Source organism: Neofelis nebulosa, chromosome 15 (assembly GCF_028018385.1).
Source record: "Neofelis nebulosa isolate mNeoNeb1 chromosome 15, mNeoNeb1.pri, whole genome shotgun sequence".
NCBI lineage: Eukaryota > Metazoa > Chordata > Mammalia > Carnivora > Felidae > Neofelis > Neofelis nebulosa.
In genome coordinates, this window is record NC_080796.1 from 50,914,083 (window position 1) to 50,937,469 (window position 23,387).

A 23,387-nucleotide genomic window follows, 5' to 3' on the forward strand; every position below is an offset into this window, starting at 1 on the left:
TCTGAAACCACCCCCTCATGCCTGGCTTTTTCCAGCATTTTCAAACAAACAGAGGCCTTTGACTTTGACACTTAAAACATCTCCATCGTCTTTGAAAAGGGGGACTTTCTTCTGGGCCCAGAGTACTTGCTTTCAACAGCTAGTTCAAAAGCATAGCATGATTAATTATCCAGCTTCTTTCTTTTGTGCTCTCGTGACTTCTTACCTGGCATCTCAGTCAGTCAGGAAGATCAGGAAGGACTGGGGATGGGTCACTTCCTTGGCAAATGGGGAAACAAATTCACTGATTTGTTGAAACAGAGCCTGGGGCGTTGCGGGACCAGGCCCGTCTCATATCTTAACTAGCTTTTTACATCATGGGGTTGGTTTGGGTTTGTTTTATTCTCTCCAGTAGCACTTCCATTATAGCCAAGAGCTAATACTAAATTTAAAAAGCAAACATTCACCAAAAGAGTTGGGTCAAATACACAGCATGAACAGGGGGGGTGGTTTTTAGGTCCTCACCCGAGAGAGGAGCATTGTATAGCCAAGTCCGTGCAATGGCTCTCATTCACTCAGCGCTATCGGGTGGGAAATGGGGCTGCACCTCCCGACGGCAGCCCCTGTACCCTCCAGCCGCCCCTCCCACAGCTCCAAACTCCCCCATTACCTGCTCTTCCACAACCTGCCCCTCATGCAGTACGTTGCCCCTTGTCTCGGCAGGTAAAGAAAACAATGGAGGCCACTCTGCAGACCATCCAGGACATTGTGACCGTCGAGGATTTTGATGTGTCTGACTGCTTCCAGTACAGCAACTCTATGGAATCCGTCAAGTCCACGGTCTCAGAAACCTTCATGAGCAAGCCCAGCATCGCTAAAAGGAGAGCCAACCAGCAAGAGACCGAGCAGTTCTATTTCACGGTGAGGGGGTAAATGGCTCTTGAGGACCCCCTGCAGCTCACGGGGGGACTCGGAACCCAGAGTCCCTGTCAGGTGTTGAAAGGGTAGTCTTTGAATATCTTGATTTGGATGTGGGCATATTCAGAGGCCATTCCTACACTTAAAGACACAGATATCTACAAGTTGAATGTGTCTAACAGGGACGCCTCCCCTCCTCCCCAAGAGAAAGGTGCTCCCAAGTACACCATCAGGAAGATTATTTTTTTTAAGAATTTTTAAAGCAGCTGGTAGGCTTCTGTTGGAAAGTTTCCTTCTCAGCTATAGAGTGTCACAAAAGGAGGACTTCCTTTCTTGGTTCTTGGGAACTACATCCAAATATTCTGGCCAGCACATATCTTGTTTTGTTTTGTTTTTTTGAAGCCTATAATCTCTTGTAGGTGGTGCGATGACCTTATTTTATAATTTTTGTTGATGGGAAATTATCTTTCATAATGATGGCTAAAATTCAGAAGGACAGGTCATGTGCAGCATTGTTGGTTTGCAGGGAATTTCAAAACATTGTTATTTTGTTATTTGTTATATCTCCCAGTCTTCTTTAAGACAAATAGACCCTATTTCCTTTAAGTAGTGTTAACAGCCCTTTGGAAGGTTGCTGACTGGTCTTTGGTGCTGCTTTTTAATAATTAAGTTATTTTGAGCTTGCCAAGTAGGATTCATTGCCTGAGCTAAAATTTATTTTCTAATCTTCTGACAACCAAGAAAGGAGAAATTAAATTTGCAGATGTGAGATGAAATATAGCCAGTGAATATGCATACTGATTCTGAATGAGAGGAATTAACTTGTTTTTCAGTCAAGAAACACAGTCTGCATGCAGTAAATTGAATTTTTCCTCCAACTGGAACAATTTGTTTAATTCTTCTTTGAACACTGCCCTTTCTCCATTAAGAACACTAGTGATTTGCTATCTTTTCTAAAAAAAGAAATGTTTTTTTACTTAGTTAAACTAAGAATTCTTTTGATTTTTTTTTTTTTAAATCCTGGAAAAGACTGTTGAAAAGGAGTGATTGAACAGTATTGTTCTTTTAAAATAACTTTTTTCTTGTTATACGAAGCAAAGCTGGTTAAGATATAAATATAGAAACAAAAAAGAGCAAATAAAAATCATCCATAATCGTACTACCTTGAGATGACAGTATTAGGATATATTCCTTTCCTGTTTTTTTCTCTGGACAAGAAACATATATGTGAGTATATATTTATAATTTATTACAAAAAAGGGGATACTGCTGTGCATATTGTTTTACAATCTGCTTTCATTTAGCAAGTGATTAATATTTTTCTAATTCATTTCATCATAACATTCTTTAAATATATTTATGAGTAAAATACTAAAATCTACATAGGGACATAATGGAACAATGCTTTGGCTCATTCATTCATTTTTGTGAAATATTTAGCTAATCCTCCATAAATGCTGAATATTTATTATCCCCACAAGCATTATTAACTTCTTCATTAGTCATTATTGGATTACTCTTTGATAATTTATCAAGGATCTTCAATGTGCCAGACACCGTGCTAACTAACATCAGGAAGGCCGAGGATAGGAGGTGAAGAGGGGGATGATAGGATTGGCCGTCTGAAGGAAGAACTTTCGTTTTCGTTTCATATGTTTCCAAACAGTTACGATAGATTGATTTCTGCAATCAAAAAAATAAAGTAAGAAATTAGCAACGCATACCTGCACAAATACATGAATGGCAACCAGGATGGATGGAGTTGGGGAAACCTTGCACACAAAGTGACTTTTGTGCTTGATCTCGGGGGATGAGTGAACCAGGCAGGGAGTCAAGAGGAGAATGGCCTTCCTTGAGGAGAGAGAGAGAGCAGTCTGTGCAAAGCATAAAGGCATACAAAGACTGGGCTGGACAGGATGAGAACTTCTTGTCTATCATGAAGGCTGTGTTGCCACCCCAAGCTTTCTTATCTCGGGAGGTTGTTGAACACTCTAGAGGCTTTTAATAATAGGATTGTTTAGCTGGTCTATCTGGACTGCTTAGATATAACACTCCTTAATAACCAAATTTCATTACATTGCAGAAGATTTCCATTTTTTTTTTTTTTTTTATTAAATAAGGAATTTGGGACATAAAAATCTGTATTTGAGCCCGTCAGAATTAGTTTTTGGCTTTCAATGAAGCTATGACATGTGTATTCAAAGTTGACCTTTAGTAAGAGCAGGGACAACCATAGTCAAACAGGTGGCCTCTCAAACCTTGCCCACCCATTCATCTCTGTCTGAATGCCCTTGATGTCCCCTAGCCCACTTCCCGTCTTTTGTGGCCAGAGCGCTACTTACCAAAATTGTGTGCAATTTCCTTGGCTAACAGAAACACTTTTTGTCTAGGGTTGGGTAATAATGGATTTACAAGAGAGTTCAGCATTTTCATGACTGGGGCTTGGAATGCATCAAGTAATTCATTTCATGATAACAAGGCTTTTTGGGGGGTGGTGAAATGGACATTTAATAAAGGGAGTGCGTATCAACATGGCTGCCTGCACTTGCCAAACCGTACAAAGCCTGCGGACAGGCGTTTCCTAGTCTCTTGCCTTCACAAACGTTGCCCCTGGTTTTCTCTGGACCCTTGGAAAACATCAGAGGAACGCATTCTAGAAGCTCCCTTCTTTTGGAAAGTTGGGGGGCTGCTATGGGGCCATTCTCAGCTGTCATCAGATTGATCTGCCCAGATGACATCAATTGGAAGTTTGTAGCACGTCCTATAAAGGTCAGCTGTTTGCAGGAGTCCCAAGAAAATAAGCACGGAGTAGAAAAGCTTGAAGTGATTTTTAGAAAACATCTAACGAAAACCTTCTCAGCTGAAAGATTAAAAGAAAGAACCCAAATGCAGAGAAATTGGGTAGCTGTTCCAAGGGACTCAGCAAGGGCTAAAACTAGAACTCTGGTCACCTGGCCTCAGGCCGCTGGCTTTCTTCTCTACTCTCTGCTGAAGAGCTGAGGTGAAGGAAAGCCTCAGAAACATCGCAGCAGCTTTATCCCCTCTTTTGCTCTGAGTGAAGCCATGTTTCCTGATCTGCTTGGGTTTGTGTCACTCGTCTTTCATAACACACAATCCAGCAACGTCAATTTTTTATCCCATTCCTTTTTTTTACAGGGGTGGTTAAAAAAAATCTTTTTTAATTTAAAGTGCAAAGAATTCAAAAGAGCATTCAGAAAAAGTCAAGCTTTTACCCATCTCTGACCCTCACTTCCTCTCTCCTCTGCCAGTGATTGAAACCAGTTTCTTCTGTGTCCTTCCAGAGGTAGCCTATGCATAGGCAACAACTGACATATCCTTTAATACAATAAAATTACATTAGAAATATCATGAAATCAGGGTGCCTGCGTGGCTCAGTTGGTTAAGCCTCCGACTTCGGCTCAGGTCATGATCTAATGGTTCCTGGGTTTGAGCCCCACATCGGGCTGTCTGCTGTCAGCACAAAGCCTGCTTCGGGTCCTCTGTCCCTTCTTCCTGCCCCTCCCCTGCTCACTCTCTCAAAAATAAATAAACATTAAAAATATTTTTTTAAAAAAAGAAATACCATGAAATCAAATAAGGAGAATACAAAAAGAGGTACTATATCACTTGGGGTGCCGTGGCTCAGTTGGTTAAGCGTCCAACTCTTGATATCAGCTCAGGTCATGATCTCATGATCTCATGGTTCGTGGGATTGAGTCCCATGTCTGGGTCTGTGCTGACAAGGAGGAACCTGCTTGGGATTCTCTCTCTCCCTCTTTTTGCCCCTCCCCCTCATCTCAAAATAAATAAGTAAACATTTTTTAAAAAGGAAGTATACCACTCATACTGTTCTTCACTTTCCTTTTTTCACTTAATTTTTGTTTTTTTGGATATTCTTTTCATATTAGTCCAAAGACATCTACCTCCTTTTTAATTTTTTATGTATTTATTTTTTAATGCTTATTTATTTTTGAGAGAGAGAGAGAGAGAGAGAGCACAAGTGGGGAGGTACAGAGAGAGGGGGAGACAGAGAATCCCATGCAGGCTCCCTGCTGTCAGCACATAGCCCTTGGCGGGGCTCAAACCCACAAACATGATCTTATGACTTGAGCCAAAATGAAGAGTCAGCCCCTTAACTGACTGAACCACCCAGGCACCCCTGCCTCCTTTTTTAATTGCTACACAGAATTCCAATATATGAATGGATGTACCATCATTTATCTAACCAATTCCCTGCCAATTCTCGTGGGTCGTGATGCTCTCTGTTTAGCTGAGGACTGTCAAAGCCTATAAGGCTGACATTTCTCCTAAGTATTTCCTTGTACGGGGGTTGGAGTATGGGGTTTTGGTGTAGGGGATGGAGTAAAGAAGGAGTTAAAGTTCACGGCTGATAAAATGAACAAAGATAGACTGCCTGAATTCTTGGGGACAGAGCTGGTAAGGTAGTAGGAGAGGAGATGCACCTTGGCCATCTAGACCCCTAGATTTGATGTGGTCCAAGATCTTTTTTGATCTTTTTTTTTTTTTTTAATGTTTATTTATTTACTTTTGAGAGAGAGCACATGAGAGCAGGGAAGGCGCAAAGAGGAGGAGAGAATCCCAAGCAGGCTTCACGCTGTCAGCACAGAGCCTGACACAGGTCTCGATCTCACGACTGTGATCAGGATCTGAACCAGTATCAGGAGTTGGACGCTTAGTCAACCGAGCCACCCAGGTGCCCCGAAGATCCTTTTTGATCTTGATATTCTCCTGCAGGCACTCAGGAAATGAGTGCTAAGTCGGTACCTACTTAGCCCCTGCCCTGTCAATTAAAGTGGGAGATGTGCTCCCGTTTACAGGTTTGCTGTGTTACATATTCTGTCTGACAGCCGTTTCCTGCTTTAAAAATTGACAAGAGGAGAGAAATGTCAGTGTGCCTGGATGGTGGGGAGGCAGCCACCCCACAATGACATTTGTGTCTCTCTGTGCACGGGGCTGGGTAGACACAGTTCATTCTTCCCACCCACCCCACTCCTTTGCAGCAGGTGGACACTTCACACAGATTAAATCCAAGGCATAACAAGGTCCGTGAGTTCTATACTGCCATCGTATTAAAAGGAAGAGGTATTTTAAGTTAAATTTGAAAAGCATTCTAGTGCCTCTTTCTTTTTCCTTTCCTGTTTTTTTTTGCTTTTTTTTTTTTAAGGCCAGAAACCAGTTGTCTTATGGATTAGCACAAAGCAAAGAAGTTGAGGGAGGACTGTTTTTAGGTTATCTGAGCAGGTGAGTCAGGTACAAGGAATACTGTTGACTGCTGGCTGGTTGGCTGACCATATGCTAATAATCACGGGCATGCTTGTTTTCCCATTTCATCTTCAAACAACCTTGGGAAAAAATAAATTATTATCCCCATTTTTCAGATGGGGAAACTAAGACACTGGGGGTTAAGTGACTTGCCCAAGGTAAGCAGTAGGACAACAATATCCCAACTCAGACTCTTTCATTTTACTACGACAAAAATGTCTGTCAAGGAGGAAGGGCTCAGAAAGAAAAACTGTTACATTAATACTTTTCAGTAAATAAAACTCATCGCTGACCGGTAATAACCAGTTAGGAATTATTAAGAAATAAATTAATGAGACCATAAAAACTGAATTGAAGGCTCACAGTGGCAAATAAAACCAAACCACCCAAAAGACTGTTTGCCTCCCTTCCTACTTTTTGAAGAAATTCTTAGTTTTTATGATATTGAATGTAAAATTTGGAGGGAGGGTAATGGACTGTGTATTGGGAACTTGGTTTCATTTTGGTGATCTAGAAGAAAACCCTGCCCTTTCTTTTCTCCTCCATCAATGAAAATCGAAGGTTAGTGACTTTACTTTCGGATATTTGGGGAGGGGAGCAAGGTGCAGGGGAAGGAGTGAAAGAAAGGAATTACCTGTGTTGGAACATACTTTAAATAAGGAAAGTGACCCTTATTGTCTAAAGAAGGGATTTTGAGATTACGCATAACAGTTTTTTTCGTGGCCTTCTGGTCTCCAGAAGTCATCAAAAAGCCACTTATGCCTGGGGCACCTGGGTGGTTCAGTCTGGTGGTTAAGCATCGGACTCTTGGTTTCAGCTCAGGTCATGATCTCATGGTTTCATGAGTTCGAGCCCCACATTGGGCTCTGTGCTGATGGTTCAGAGCCTGCTTGGGATTCTGTCTCTTCTCCCTCTCTCTCTGCCCCTCCGCCATTCACGCTGCCTCTATGTCTCTCTAAATAAATAAATAAACTTAAAAAAAAAAAGGCACTTATGCCTTCCTTGCCTTCAGCTGCCTTGGCTCCTTTCTCTGTGTGTCTGGTCAGCAACTGAAGTCTTCTGCCAGCAAGCACAGATTATTTCTCCCAGCTTCTGTTCCATACAGACAAGTGCTAACTAACGTGGGGACAGGGAGGTGACAAATAACGTGCCCGTGAACTCTGGGATGACTTTACCCTGCCATCCCGGCTTAGCCAGATGGAAAACTTCCAACCGTCATTTCCACCATTAGGGATGCAGGTCAACCTCAACATAGTTTTTGATCCTGCAGGATTTCATGGAACCTGAAGAGGTAATCCATCTTATGCTTTATCAGATTGTTATTTGTTTTAATGGTTCACCAAGTGACAGCCAGAGTTAACTCTCAGACTGTGACATGAGTGAGAAAATGATTTCCAAAATCACAAGTAGAAATAAGAGTGAGAGGAAAGTGCATCCATCTCCTTGAGAATTTTGGCTGTTTTCTGAGCAGTCTGGGCTTGTTTTAAGGGTTACAATTCTTGGGGAATTTTTCCTCATTAGGAAACCTTGAGAGTCTCCTGGGATAACCTTCCAAAGAGGGGCCTTTGAGGGTTCAGATGTTAGCATTGGCTGTTTCCTGAAGGTTCTTCACCTCTGGGCCCTGCAGTCCTGTTGCCAGCATCACAGTTAGGCGCTGCTTGGGGATTAGGCTATCACCCAGGGAAGACTGACGGCAGGTGAGCTGACAGCTGGAACAGATGGAAAGGGGAAGGTGACAAGGGAGTCTGTTCTCGTGCACATGTTCTCGTGCAAAGGCACAAAGGAGCTGAGGAAACAGGTCATGGGTGAAGCAACAGAAATGATTTGGCATAGGGTTTGTTTTTGTTTGTTTTATACTTCATTTAGAGAGGAGGGGCACACTTGGGGGCTTGGATTGTGGCCTCTGAGGAAGGTTCTAGCAGAGGAGAGTGAGGCTCTTCATTTCTTTACTCCTTCTTCAAGCATTTATTGGTGTCTATTATCTACTGGGTGCGGTAGTAAGCATCAGGGATTGCAAAGAATAATGACGTTGACCCCAGGGAACGGGCAGTCTGGGGAGAAAGACCCCTGAGTGAGAAGCCCTCTGGACCAGGGCTTTGTGAGATTCGCAAAGGCACACGCAGGGGCATCCCGGTGAGCGTGGGAGGGCCAGGATGTGCCTCCCAGAGAAAGCAGGGTCTTATTCTTTGTTTCTACATGAGAGAGAGAGAGAAGAAATCGACACTCTTGGTGAAAAGTTTACACTGTACAGAGAGGTACAGAGTAAAAGTAACTCACATTTTTTCACATTTTTTTTTCTGCCTTCATCCTAAGTGGTAATAGCCCTAAAATCAGAGGCTTGATGTAGAATTATACTTTTCGTTTAATACCTTGAAAGGACAGAAGTATTATGATTTAAAATGTGTTATCTGTTACCCCCTCCGCCGTGTCATGTATCACCAGTGAGTCGCTCAGGGATCATACTCAGGGAAACACTGCCGTCTCGCCCCTGAGTGTAGACAAGGGCAGATGACCTCTGACCCTGCAGATGAGCCATGGCAGCAGGAGACAACCGAGGCCAACGGTGGGCCCCGTGCGCGGCCGCAGAGTAGAGTAGAAAGATGCCGTGTTAAGACTCCGAAGGCCTGGTACTACCACTTCCTGGCTGGCCGTGACCTGCAGTTCAACGCCCGTCTCCCGCGATCAGCTTATCGGTAACAAGGGAACAGCGATGTCCTCCCCAGTGTGCTCTGCAGAGTTCCTGTGCAAGGCAAGGGAGAGAGTGTGTGCTAATGGACTCCGAAAACCCTTGAACTGCTCCACATGTATAAAGAATTAATACCGCGAAGTTTTGTTGAGCTTCCCCTTGCGCTGCGCGCCCTAATGCCCGGAGGGTGCGCTACCGTGATGGTTGAGCACACGCGCCGAATCGTCACACCACGTGTGTCTGGATACTGGCTCCACCCCTCACTCCCAGTTTGACCTTGAGCAACCTGTTTAATCTCTCCAAATCTTGATGCCCTCATCCATAAAATGGGGACGGTGATAATCATAGCTCATAGGGTTGTTTGGAAGCTCTGATGAATTGTCCAGGGAAATAGAGTCGCTCCCCGAGCAGACGAGGGTGGAGAGAGGTCAGATCAGAAACTCCAGCACAGCAATTGCATTTTGACGGTTAGAGCAGATGGAAGCGCATTTCCAGAACCTCCTGTTGTGTTTGGAAGTGCCAGTATGTGCATATACGGGTGGGGGGTGGTATAGCCCCTCTCCCCGAAAGCTCAGAAACCTCAAGCTCTCCGCAAAGACTCCCTGCAGAATAGAGGAGGAAGCTGATTAAGGGACGGCGGAGACAAAGATGCTCTGCTTGCTGGCTTGCAGCTCAGGCAGGGGCTGAGCCTGCCCTTGGCATTGCTCCTGATGTGTTGGAATGCACTCTGGGAGGGGCCAGGGTGGGGCTGGACGTCCGAGCAGGTGACAAGGGGCAGGTGTGTGTCCTCACACCAAGAGGATCTGGGCTCAGTGAGTCTATCCACCCTGCCCCCAACACCCTGTTCTTCAGTGGAACTGAGATGGCTGAGGAGCTCTAAGAGCCAGTTTCTTACACTAGCCAATGTGGGGCTGGCCCCCAGGAGAACACAAACCGGGATACTCGTCCGCCGTGGAAATCAGCAGCTGTCCAGATGTGCAGGGCCTTAAAGAGATAAAAAAGGAAACTAGTAGAAACTGGGTCAGAAACCAAATGCCCTCTTATAAAAAGGGAATTGTACAGCTGAGCATCTGGGTTGTTGTTGTTTTTTTTCTCTTCAGGAGTCTGATTGCTTTTCTCCTCCTCCCTTATAGAAAATGAAGGAGTACCTGGAGGGCAGGAACCTCATCACCAAGCTCCAAGCCAAGCACGACCTTCTCCAGAAAACCCTGGGAGAAAGTGAGTATGGGAATTCTGCTGGAGGTTTGGCAATGGGCGGGGGAAGGCCCGGTCCTGAGCCTCCCCGACTAAGCCCTGTGGGCCTGATCTTGTTATACGAATGCATTTCTTTTCCTAGCCTGTTTGATGTGAAGCACACAGCCCCAGTGACTGCTTGAGTAATGGGAGAAGGCCAGTGCTTAATGAAGCACTAATGTGCATCATCTATTTGTTTAAATGGAGCGTGCCTGCTCTCCACCCTGTCCGCCTTCTCTGCCACGCCTGGGGGAAAGGGCTGATGGGTTACTTGCTCTCCAGACGCTTTGTTAAAACTCTCAGCTCCTCTGTAGCAGGACTGAGGCTGCGGCAGGAAGGCAGGGACAGTGGGATGAGAACGCATCTGCTCCGAGGAGAGGAGAGGCTGCTCAAAGGCAGGAGGGACCCACAGTCTGCCGCTTTCTGTAGCGTCCGGTTAGGGCATCGGTTTCCTTCTGCTTTGGAGGGTCCTGGTGCGAAGGGGCAGCCCTCTCTGCCTCAGCCACGCAGAGGCCATGGTACTGAATGGCCTGTCCCGTCCACAAATCAAGGATGATTTTAACCAGACCCTGGAAAGTAGCAAAGCAGAGAACTGGACTGGCACTCTGGACTTTCTCTCCTCAGCTGTCAAACAGAAGGCGAAGGTTGAAAGAGAAGCTTCCCTGGGGTTTTGGGCACCCTGCCCGGGTCCTGCCTAGCTCTCAGCATCCTGTGATTCATGGGATTCCCAGGTTGGGGATGCCTCTGAATACCCGGCCCCTCCTCCCCGCCCTGCACATCTCGTCACTTAAAATGGGACCAGGAAGCTACAGGCAGTATGTGGTAACACCAGCGAAAGGTGAAACTGCACAAGGGTCTAACATTTTTTTTTTTTTAATTTTTTTTTTAATGTTTTTTATTTATTTTTGGGACAGACAGAGACAGAGCATGAACGGGGGAGGGGCAGAGAGAGAGGGAGACACAGAATCGGAAACAGGCTCCAGGCTCCGAGCCATCAGCCCAGAGCCTGACGCGGGGCTCGAACTCACGGACCGCGAGATCGTGACCTGGCTGAAGTCGGACGCTTAACCGACTGCGCCACCCAGGCGCCCCAAGGGTCTAACATTTTAAAACAAATCCTTGAGCGCTCTTCAGACAAATTGCAGAGTGTAGAAAAGCATATGGCGCTCATTGGCTCATCAGCCTCAGGAATCAGAGCTACACTTTTCATACCAGAGCCTCCCACCCATCATTCTGGCCTTGTCCTCCTCCTGCACTGAACGGTTCCCCCAGGTGATGAATTCTTTTTATCTCTGATATCTTTGATCTTGTGATTGTAAAGGCATTTTCTTTTATGTAAAGAATGCCTGTTAGGTAACTTCTGTTCTCTTTCCTCCCCGCCACCCAAGGGACTCAGGCTAAAACAGGTTTGGGCACTGAGATCTCGGCTTCACTTATAGAAAATCATTACTTTGGGGTTATCAGATTGCTTCGTAGGGAATCAGAGGAAAGAAAGCCCAGAACTATTTGAAGCGAGTTAGAACCACGATTTCTTTTTTGCTAAAATAATCCAAGCTAGCCCATAAATGAGATAGGGAGCAGGACCTTGGGAATGTGTGTGTGTGTGAGAAAGAGAGAGTGTGTGTGAATGGGTTTGCACACACACACACACACGCCAGATTTGCTACTGTGGAGGGGCAGAGGTTGGTGACCATTCGTTAGCGCTGCAAATTGCCTCCATCTAAAGATGACAAGTTCTAGCAATAAGGAAACAATAGCTGCAGACCTTCCTGTGTGCAAATCTTCATGTCCCTGCCTTCTGAATGTATTTGTCACCATAATGCAAGAGCTCCTTGTTCTTGCCACAGAGGGATAATTGATGTGTATGAATATTCCAGAATGGAAATGGGACAGATGTTGAAAATAATGGCTCAGAATAATATTTTTGCAGATGAAAGCTGAGCCTTTAGTAATGAGAGGCTGTTGGGGGTGGGGGAGGATGTTGCTCAGGATGAGCCAAGTGTAATCAACAATTAGCAACCTTTAAAGGCAAGAGAAAGCCCTGCCCTCCCCCAGTCCTTGGAGCTGTTTTTCCAGGAGCAGGGATGATGATCTCCTCCAGCTCAGCACCTGCTTGGGGCATCCCTGGTTTAGCGAGCGTACGTCTAATACAGACCATGCTTGGTTAACTGTGGGTCCAAAGAAGGCAAATAGATTACATCATGGCCCATGTGCCTAGGCACATGTATTTTTTAAAAATAGAAGAATTCCTCTCATGAACTTTAAGATATTCATTTTTTAAAGCTGGCTGTGACCCATTACACTTGAAATTAGGGCCTGCTGTTGGATTGAGAACCACAGTTTGACAGCAATTAAATCTCATTTCCCCTTGCCACCCCAGCCCAACCTAAGAGAATTTCATATGAATCTAAAACTAGAATGTCTTTATCTTCTCCTTCCTGCCCCCAAACAATTCTTCCTTCCTTCTTTCCTTGCCGCCCTCACCGTGTGTGTGTGTGTGTGTGTGTGTGTGTGTGTGTGTGTGTGTGCGCGCGCGCATGCGCGTGCTCCTTACTCAGGAGCAAGCAAGCCCCTCCCTTCCTCCTCCCACACACACCCACACACTCAGAAGAGAAGCTGGATTTCACCTCTGGGAAGGCTTCTAGTAATCTGTTCTCTAAAATATGATCCACCTTGCTATTGTTCCCCTACAGCCACCCCTGTTTTCCCTTTGGGAAGCAGGGTTGACACCCCTAGGCTTTAGGGACATACCAGCAGCCCAGGGAACAAGCATTAGAAACAGCACTTGCCCAGGAAGAGGCTCTGGGCATTTCTCTTCTTTTTTTGCCCAGAAGGCCAGTCACGATGCTCAGTGATGCTGGCAGCTCTCAGGGAAGACGGGCAGAGCATTTCAGGTGACTGCTGGCAGCAGGTCTTCCACTCTGGCCCCTTCTGCTTCAACATGAGCTTTTTGCCTTTGTCTTTCCAACAGGTCAGCGGACAGACTGCAGTCTGGCCAGGTAGGTGTGGCCCGGGGCAACCCTGGGAAAGGATAAAGAGAGGCCCGTGGGGTAGAGCCGTCCCCGCCCAGCCCGGGAAAGAGGGGAAAGAGCCCGGGGAGTTCAAGTGCAAAGGCTTCGGATGACTCTGCAAAGGAGGGGACTAGGGCGGGGATTGCTTCCTTCCCTTCGCCTTGCTGACCCCATCTGGCCTCAAGTGGAAATGGGGTCTGTGGTGACTCGGGGAGAGAGCTGAGAGGAACGGAATAAAGGAGTTCTCATTCGCTGAAGTACTTCCAGAGACTCCCCAAAGCCACTGCTTTTGCGAGGAAAAGAAGTGTTCGACTCTGGAGGGTCCTGGTAACCTAACCTTAGCTGCTAGACTTCAGCATGTGGTTTGGGGGAAGTCTCTGACCCAGAGAAGGAAGATCAGAAGATAGCATTTGATCTGAGATCGTATGCATGGAAAAGATGACAGCCCCTAATTAGTGACTGTTGCTGGATAATGAAATACTACATCGCACTGGCTTGCCAAGCAGCATTGGTAGAAATCCTTGCCTGTTGTACAAGTATGCAACCCTCCCAATCTGTCCCCACCTTCCCCTCCCTCCCCGACCCCAGCCAAATATTTTCCCTCCCAGTCATGTAGCTGCTATGAGAAAACTCGTGAGCTGGCGGAGAGCAAGGCGTTCAGCCAGCCAGCTGTTCTCAGATGCCTAAAAATGTGCTGATTTAACCAGGGAAAGAGCTTTAATGGGCTGGACTCCTTAGAGACCCTGGGTTAGCCCATTATATCAACCACTTGTATCTGCCAACACACACACAATAATCATGAGGCCATTTACAATTACAGGCTCATTATTTAGAAATAGCTTCATTTGGCTTTCATCGTTTTGTCATTGTGGATTACAGTAAAGATCTCATTAGTACACCAGTCTTGTTGACTGGAGGGAACCAGGATCATGGAATTTCATAGGATATATCTTCTTGGTGATAGAGTCTTCATGTAAGTTCACCTGAAGTCCCGTATCTGTGGAAAACTGTATGGGAGTGAAAAAAAAAAAAAAAAAAAAGCTGAGTTGAATTCCCTTAGGCTGTGTGACCTTGGGCTGCTCTCTTCTCCCCTTCGAAGTCCAGTTCCCTCATCTATAAGACAAGAAAGAATGTTCCACTAAACCCAAGGAGCTCTATGATTCCAAAGAGGTTCCTCTAGAGCGGCCTGGTGGAAGGGGGAGAGGGAGCCCAGCAGCCAGGCTCTGGGCCTTACTTACCTTCACTAAAGGCAGGGCAGCGCTGTTCTCCGTGCTTGGGGGATTGTGTCTGAGTCCGATTCCCTGGGATAAGAGTTTGAAAGGCATTCACCTGAAGGATCGCCAAGGTTCCTTCCAGTCTGGCTGCTCTGTCCTTTAAACTCCAGGAAAATTGCTCCTTAAGGATTTCCAAAAGAACGAAAACTGTGACTTCCTTTGGTGTTTACTAGTGTCTCCTTGCAGACAAAGAGATAATCTTATTGTCTAACCCAAGTATATTTTATTCCCTCCTATTCTAGTTTTGAATGGTGGAAGATAGTGAGTACAGAGATCTCCAGGGTTCTGGGACTGCGACTGAGCTGAACAATGTGACTTGCTTCACTAATCCCATTTTCCTTTTTTTCTCCCCGTTGCTCGTTCGGTCCTGTCTGATTTGGCGGGGTTGACCACAGGCGTAGCTCAACCGTGAGGAAGCAGGTAAGGGCCCAGCAAGAGCCAGGCTGGTCGGGTGAGAAGATGTTATGTTCCATAGACATTTATGGAAGCCTACTGTGGGCAGGGCAGATACTTTCCTGACTTCCTGCCTGCGTTTGGAATGTACCATTCAGTCACAGTACGTTTACCATTATGGCAACTTCATTGACTTCGCTTGTTTAACTGCAGCGGCTGTGGCCTTTCTGACTTGTTCCTCCCCTCTCTAGTCGTGCACCCTCCTCCTTGCTAGAGATGTGGTTGGACTGTGGCAGATCATGCCAGAACTGCCCGCGGTGTCACTGCTCAAGGAAACCGCGGAAGAGGCCTCGCGCCTTGTACATAAGTTCCACACGGGAGCAGCTCGCAGCAGCTAATCACCTCGAGTGGACACTCTGGCTTTAAGTGTGCGGATTTTTGTTTGTTTTTTTTCTGGTGGTGTGGTCATCCTAGATGTATTTCTTAGACATGCTAAAAATGCAAAGATGAGTCTGATCTGAAGACGATCGGGAAATTGATGTTCAACCCCATGCTGGTTTGCATGATTTTCAGTGTTGTATTCAAATCTGACACTGGGCAGACAGCTCTCATTACCCATATCAGGGCAGGCTCTTTGGAAAGCAGGGACTGGGTAAGCACATCAGTGGATAATCTAAACAGCACTGTGTTTGTGTGTGTAAAAAAAAAAAAAATTAATTGAAGTAGTTTTTGCAGTAGCAAATTTGGCTTCCTAATTATATTTTATGGCGAGTTGCTAAAATGATTTTGTGTCCCCTAAGCTCATACCAGCTATGTGGCAGGCAGTTAACAGGGAGGAGGTGGAGAGAGCTCTGAATGTCTTTTTGTCTGCTCAGGGGAAAACTGATCCAGGCTTTAAAAAATCATTTTGGGTAATTCACAGCGGCTGTAGCCACAGGGAGATAATCGAATGTAGAGGGCACATGGCTTCTGTTGTGGCAGCGGCCCCGACACGGTCTTCAGCCCGTCCGGCTGCTTCAGCTAACCGGGCAGTCCAGGGACACTCTGCTGACATGGCTCTCGCTTGTCTTAGCTTTGCTGTCACTATTTCTTTTTCCCCTTCTCTGCTTTGGATCTCATTATAATGAGATCACCATCACATATAATTATACATGTTTTAATTTATAAAAATTTCATCGCATCTCTCCTTCCTCTGGCTCCTCTATTTCTTTCTTCTGCCCTTTCTCCCATAATTTCATTTAAACCCAGAGAAGCATGGAGTGCCTCCCAGGGATGATCTATTGCATGTAAAAATTAATAGGTGGGTATCTTAAGAGGGAGCCAGCTTTTTTTCCCTTCAACACTAAGAACAGGGTTGAACTGAACGTTTGTTCCTTTCAGTTCCTGGGCTGAAACTGGGCCTCCTGCATCTAGACGGAGCATAGGTGCAAGAGCCTCCCAGGCTCCACTCTGGCCACCGGAGTGCCAGAGACCGCAGTTTGGCAGGCAGTAGGCGGCCCTGGTTGAGCTCACCGTCAGAGGGGAGCAGCGCCCATGTGGTTTGCATCCTGCTGCGTCTAAGCAGTTGCAGGCAAAGCGCGTTGCCTGCTCCTAGATTTGCGTAAGAGCCCGGGATGCACCCAAAACCCCCAATCAAATAAAGACCTTGTTTTCCTTCTGCTGCCCCAATTTCTCTCCAGCAGCTCTGATCTAATGGTGGATCAGTGAAGAGTTTTTCCTACAATGGGCAGGCAGGGAAATAGTAGTTGGGAAGATGAGTAGCCTTGTGTAAGGAAATAAATAATTGGTTGTTTATGGCAAGTCAGCCAAACAAGAGGAAGAATCTGGTAGCTTTTGTTTTTGAGGATCCCTAATGGGTTCCAGTCATTTTTGACCCTAGCAAAGCCTAGGTTCAAACCATCCCAGCCTTTTCTGCCTCAACTGCCACTTTTAAGCTTTGTCTGCTACCCTCAAGCCCAGCATTTCTCTTTCCCATCGATTCTGACTCTTCTTTGCTTGTCCATCTTTCCCCTTGCCTCTAAATGTAGGCATGATCCCAAGGGTTGGTCCTGTTTTGACTTCTTTTTGTATTCTTTCCCTTGTTGGCTTTGTTCCCTTGGACGAACCTTTCTCTCCTTCCCCGAGTGTCCATTGTTCTGAGTCTTTGAATCTAATCTCGAACTGATTGGCTGGGTATCCACCTGAGAGTTGAGATGGCGCCTCCACCCTACCATGGTCTAACTTCTAGCACATTCCCCAACTTGTCTACTTCCCGTGATGGGGGGCCTCCATTCTTCACAGTCCTGAAACCCCAAATATTATCTTTGATGCGTCTTTCTTTCCCATCACCCACATCTACTCAGTTGTGTAGAGTTGTATTTTCTCCCTTGGTAAGAACGGAAATCTAACAATGTAACAGATCAGTACTCAGCAAAAATCCGAGCTCTCTCGCTCATGAGAAATTATGCCAGACAATGGCATGTTTAGGCGCTCTCTGGCCACCTTCCTGATTGTTTTCTCCTGCTGATCCTGGCACCCCTGCTTAACCATCTTTTCCAAATTGTGCCTGTCACCTTTCTCCTTCCACCTTTGGTTTAAAGATCCCTAATCTGATTGAATGGAGATTTGGCCCAATTGTCTTTAAAGGCCCCTTCCCACCCTAGGATTATGCCACCAAAAATATTGTGAACTAAAGAATTAAATGGACATTGATTCTAACATTGCAGGAGGGAAGGAGAGAGGAAGAAAGGGAGAGATGGACACAGAATAAGGACACATGTGGACACTGCATGGTCAGCTGTTTGCCAAATCAATGGTGAAGTGAGGGTCTTTGGGGCCCCATAGGAGCACACAGGCACATCCTGGGGGAATGAATTCACTCAGAGCTCAGAAACATTACAAGGAGAGGGGAGGGTAGTAGGAGCATCGGAGGCCTTCGTGACATTGTCCAGTTTTTGCTCCCACTAGACTGTCTTAGGCTCCCCCGCAGCAGTGGGGACAGGTCATCTCTGGCCCACTCTTGTCCACCACAGAGAGTTCCCCTGGGCTGCTTCCGATGTACCCCCAGTAACCATGGACATGCAGGTTTGATGTCTTACTTTCTGCACCCCTGCGTGCTTCCCTTTAACTACCATTGATATTCCATTTTCTGCAAGTCTAGGCAGAACTTGGCATCCACATAACTTGTTGAAGCCAGTCAATCTGTGAATTTCCCGACCTACTTCTCTTTGGGTCTTTAAATTTAAATCTAGGGCCAGAAAAACTTTTCAAACCCTCATATCGCTAACTTCATTATCACTGCTACCACTCTTTGTAACTTCCAAAAATTGGAGGTTTTGTTTTTTTACAGTGGAATCTATTTTCTTCAGTAGAGTATAGAAGTATAGACCAAGAGTCTTCCTCTAAGAGCGCCCCAGGCTGACTGGCAACGAGAGGGCAGACACTGGCTACTATAGCTGGAAAGCTGGAGGAAGCAGAGGGCTTCAGGGGTTATGAAGATGAGCATTTGGGTCCCCGAGCCCTCCCTGACTCCAGGGCTCCCTTGGCACACTCACGACTTCCTTCCGCCGCATCCTGCCTTCCCAGTAAGCTTGGGAGCTACAGGCCGTGCCAGGTCTTCTCGCAGCCTGACTTCTTTATGAGATCTGGCCGCTTCCCTAATGGTGGCCAAACCGCAGGGCCCCAGCTGAAAATTCAGGAATGTAGGCAAACCTGTGAAAGGAGCAGAAGCCACAGGACCCATCCCATTGAGATGCAATCTCTGTCCTAAACTACTTTATTTTATTTTATTTTATTTTATTTTATTTTATTTTATTTCATTTCATTTCATTTCATTTCATTTCATTTTTAAGATTTTTGTGGGGGAGGCACGTGGGGAGTTCAGTCAGTTAAGCATCTGACTTCGGCTCAGGCCATAATCTCGCGGTTCCTGAGTTCAAGCCCCGCGTCGGGCTCTGTACTGACAGCTCAGAGCCTGGAGCCTGCTTCAGATTCTGTGTCTCCCTCTCTCTCTCTCTCTGCCTGTGTCTCTCTCAAAAATAAACAAACATTTAAAAAAAAATTTTTTTAAGATTTTTTTTTTTATGTAATCTCTACACCCAACATGGGCCTCAAACCCACAACCCTGAGATCCAGAGTCACACACTCCCCCCGACTGAGCCAGCCAGGTACCCCTGTCCTGAAGTTCTATAGCCCTTTTCAGCTAGGTTTAGGGCCCTTTGCCTGATCTTTCTTCCCCATAGCTGAATAATTGTGTGTTTAGCTGCGTTATAAAACCCTGTTGGTTTTCAGTAGCTTGGCACGCATATTTGGCAATGTTTGCCGAGCTCCTGGGATGCAGGTTGGGTGGCGGTGAGATGTTCGTTCAGTCTCAGAAGGAAACTGCCTGGGTTTGGACCCCTGCCCTGCCACTTAACTGCCTGTGGCAGTCACTGTAAGCAGCTATTTCACCTTGCCTGGCCTTCAGCCCCTCACTTGTCAAACAAGGATGGTGATAAGGATACACACCCCATAGGGTCGTTATCAGGACCATTCCTGCTAAAGCACCTAGGACCTGACCCACCACCTGTATAAATTCGCTGTAAATGATAAGCTCTAATGTTCATGTGCCAACAGGAAATGTTACTCTTCTCGCCACCTATTCCCTCCCCAGTTTGTAGGCATCAAATTGAGGCCCACAGAAGTTAAATATAATGGCAGGGATGTATAGCAAAATGGCAGAGCAAAGATTGATATCTGGGACGTCTGCTTCTTAGTTTAGTACCAACTAGTTTCCACTATTTCTAAGAGTTGGGTTTTTTCTTTCCTACCTTTTATTGCCAAGTAAACCCCCTTTCTGTTGCTCCCATTGGTTCATCAGTTGATACCCTCAACTGATATTAATTGAGCACCTACTATGTGAGAACATCATGGCCAGCCCTGGAGATCCACGAATTGACTGGATCTGCCCTGTGGAGCATGAGCTATGGTGGGGACAAATGCAAATGAGATCTTCATACCCACACAGTTAAGTCACAACTGTTAAGTTGTGTAACACAACTGTTAACTGTGTGAGTTAAGTTGTGAGAGCTGAGTGCAAGGTGCTGAGACCCTGTGGACAGGGACCCTGATCTCATCGGGGGAGTCTGGAGAAGCATTCCTAAGAAGGTGCTACTTGCACTGAGACCCTAAGAGGTGGGATCCCAGGGTGAGGAGAACATTCCAGAAGCAGGAGCAGTTCGCGCAAAGCCATGGACAGAGAACTTCTCTAAAGAATGGAAAGTTAGGCTGGTGCGGCTGACAGAGACTGGAGGGAGAGCAGAAGGAGATGAAGTTGGAGGCAAAGGCAGGACCCTGGACACATAGGGCTGTGTAAAGAAACTAACAAGGAGTCTTTGAAAGAGGTTAGCCTTGGGGCGCCTGCGTGGCTCAGTGGGTTAAGTGTCCGACTCCAGCTCAGGTCATGATCTCACGATCCGTGAGTTCGAGCCCAGCATGGGGCTGTGTGCTGACAGCTCAGAGCCTGGAGCCTTCTTCGGATTCTTTGCTTCCCTCTCTCTCTCTCTCTCTGCCCCTCCCCAACTCCTTCTCTCTCTCTCTCTCTCTCTCTCTCTCTCTCTCTCTCTCTCTCTCAAAATTAAATAAAAACATTTTTAAAAAATTTGAGGGGCGCCTGGGTGGCGCAGTCGGTTAAGCGTCCGACTTCAGCCAGGTCACGATCTCGCGGTCCGTGAGTTCGAGCCCCGCGTCGGGCTCTGGGCTGATGGCTCGGAGCCTGGAGCCTGTTTCCAATTCTGTGTCTCCCTCTCTCTCTGCCCCTCCCCCGTTCATGCTCTGTCTCTCTCTGTCCCAAAAATAAATAAAAAACGTTGAAAAAAAAAAAATTAAAAAAAAAAAAATTTGAAAGAGGTTAGCCTAGGAAGTGAAGGATGAGGTGTGCACTTTCAGAGATCACCCAGCCACTATTTTAAGGAAGGATGACATGGTCTGGAGGACAGCAAGGGTGGGAACTGAGATACTGACGTAAGGACTGAGCTGATGGCAGTAGAGATGGAGAGAAGTGAATGGACTTGAGAGATACTTAGGAGGCCGACTTGACAAAGCATATTGACCGATTGATTGGATGGCTGAGGGTAGGAAGCTGGTTTGCGAAGGAAGACGATCGGTTGCATTTAGGACGTGCTGAGTTTAAGGCATCCGTGTGGCATTCCAAGTAGGTGGTTGTGTGTGCTCTCTGGAGCTTGGAGGAGGCCAGATGCTTCTTTGAGGACCGGCCACTGAGCCAGCTGAGACGAGTTCTGCACAGTCTGGCCCATTTTTCTCTGACTCTGGGCTATGCCTGTTTAAAGATTCTAATACTGTGTTTCTCTTCGGCTTTTCAGGATTCCAGCCAGGCAATTCCTCTGGTGGTAGAGAGCTGTATCCGGTTTATCAGCAGACACGGTAAGCAGGATTAAAGCCTTGCCCATATTTGTGCTAAGCTGGGAAGAGCTTCCAGGAATTCTTTGTGGAGTAAGAACAGAGACCGACTTTTCCTCCTGACCTTCTCAGAAACGGAATAAAATCTTAACTTGTTCGCATAGTGTTTGCTACCTTTGAATGGCCCCACCTAGACATCGAGAGAAAGACATCATATGCTTTGACCCAAAATGCCTCAGCCACTTACCACACTCCCTCTTCTAGCTTGAGAGCGGGTTTTAAATTACAGCTGTGACAGGAGTAAGTACAGCTGGGGTGGTGTGGTGACAGTTTCGCCATTACTCACCGTCTTTGCACGTGTCGGTATCTCCTGACACGCTGACCTTCTGCATCGGACTCCTTTGCAAACAACTCCTTTTGTGATGTTGCCCTGATTCCTGATAATACTCAGATTCTGGTTCTGCTGTGGTCTCGCTGGATACGACATCACCTGGAGCTCAGTTAGTCGCCAGTCTAAAGTTGTAGCCCACCTTGGGGCGCCTGGGTGGCACAGTCGGTTAAGCGTCCGACTTCAGCCAGGTCACGATCTCGCGGTCCGCGAGTTCGAGCCCCGCGTCAGGCTCTGGGCTGATGGCTCGGAGCCTGGAGCCTGTTTCCGATTCTGTGTCTCCCTCTCTCTCTGCCCCTCCCCCGTTCATGCTCTGTCTCTCTCTGTCCCAAAAATAAAAAAAAAAAAAACGTTGAAAAAAAAAAAATAAAAAAAAAAAATAAAGTTGTAGCCCACCTTTGAGAGCCTTCAGGGGCTGGCTCCTTCTCGGCCTAAGTCAGATCACTCTATCTGCTGCTTGGATGGAGCTGGGTCTCATAAACTCCACCCCTCACTAGCTCCCAGGCTGGTTGCACAGAATCTAGGGGCGGAGATGAATTGCCAGAGAACCAAGCTTGTAAGTGTAAGAGTGTTTAGAAAGCACAGATACCTGAGCTACTGCCATGGAGATTTCTAGGAACTGGACATCAGACATTGTTTTTAGAAGCTGTCTTATCTAGTTAGAGGAAAAGGGACAGAATGACCTTCTTGCAGCTAAGGAGGTATGTGGGTGATTGCTGGTCTGGGTGCAGAGGTAGCCAGTTTCTCTCCCTTCCTCTCTCCCAGTACGCTGGGACCTTGCTTGCCCTTGTTTCTGGAATAGTAATTATTTTAGCCTGCTTACAACTTAGCCCGTTCTAATCAGCTACAGTTTTTTCATCTTGTCTCTATTTACTTGAAGTAACAACATTGTATATCAACAGTGAACAAATATGTATCAAGCACCTGATCAGTGCTGGGCACCATGCATTGTGAAATAGGAAAACAAAAACAGGGATAATGCACTTCTCTTGTCTTTACTTGGTTTTATGATGCGGTTGGGAGAAAATAAATAAGCAATTGAAAAGCTAAATCAAAGGAGATAAGCTATAGCAATTCAGAGTAGCAGTAGAAGAAATTCCACAAGATAGTAATGATTAATGATCAAATAATTGGCAAAGATAAGTCCAAACTGAGTTCAGGGGAGGAAAAATTATTTGTGTCTAAAGGACAATAAGAGGATGAGAGTCTGCACTCTTACTGCTTCGTCCATGCATTCCATTCGGTCATCCAACAAATAGAGAAGAGAGAGAGAGAGATTGCTCATTGTGTGCCAAGGAAAAGTTCCTGCTTTCGTGAGCCGTATATCCTGCTAAAGGACAGATAAATAGATGCTTGGCTGATCAGTTAATAAATAAACATGGTAACATACAGGGTGTCTGCTGATGGTGAGTGTCATGAAGAAAAGCGAGGTGAAGAGGTGGAGAATGGAGAGGGGACACTGTTCTGGGTGGGTTGTTCAGAGAAAGGCCTTCAGCTCCCCTAAGAGGTGACATTTGGACGGAGTCCTGAAAGGAAGTGAGGAACTGAGCCGCGTGGCATCTGGGAAGAGTGTGTCAGAGACAGGGCGCATCAAATGCAGAGGCCCTTGGCATACGCAGGGGCCAGCATGCAGGAGGCCAGTGTGGCTGGAGCGGAGAGAGGGAAGAGGAGGGGGGCAGGAGATGAAGCCAGAGGCCAGCCGCTTAGGACTTCATTGCCTAAGGGAGGTGTTTGGGTTATAATCTGAGTGAGGTGGGAAGCTACTAGAGAAGTTTGAACAGAGAGAGCTCTTTTTTTTTTTTTTTTTTAAAGACGTATTTGCTTTTGAGAGAGAAAGCATGGGGACG

The 23,387-nt window shown here is 46.3% G+C and overlaps 1 protein-coding gene across 7 annotated transcripts in view; it reads left to right on the top strand.

The window, feature by feature from the left end:
* The window catches only part of SRGAP2 (SLIT-ROBO Rho GTPase activating protein 2), a 235,114-nt gene that overhangs the window by 177,882 nt on the left and 33,845 nt on the right, over positions 1-23,387 (top strand). For all 7 annotated transcript variants that reach the window (XM_058700480.1, XM_058700481.1, XM_058700484.1 and 4 more), the window contains exons 10-14: positions 703-900; positions 10,000-10,084; positions 13,071-13,098; positions 14,780-14,804; positions 21,116-21,176. In XM_058700480.1, the coding sequence (XP_058556463.1) occupies positions 703-900; positions 10,000-10,084; positions 13,071-13,098; positions 14,780-14,804; positions 21,116-21,176 (397 nt within the window). The remainder of the gene's footprint in view (positions 1-702; positions 901-9,999; positions 10,085-13,070; positions 13,099-14,779; positions 14,805-21,115; positions 21,177-23,387) is intronic.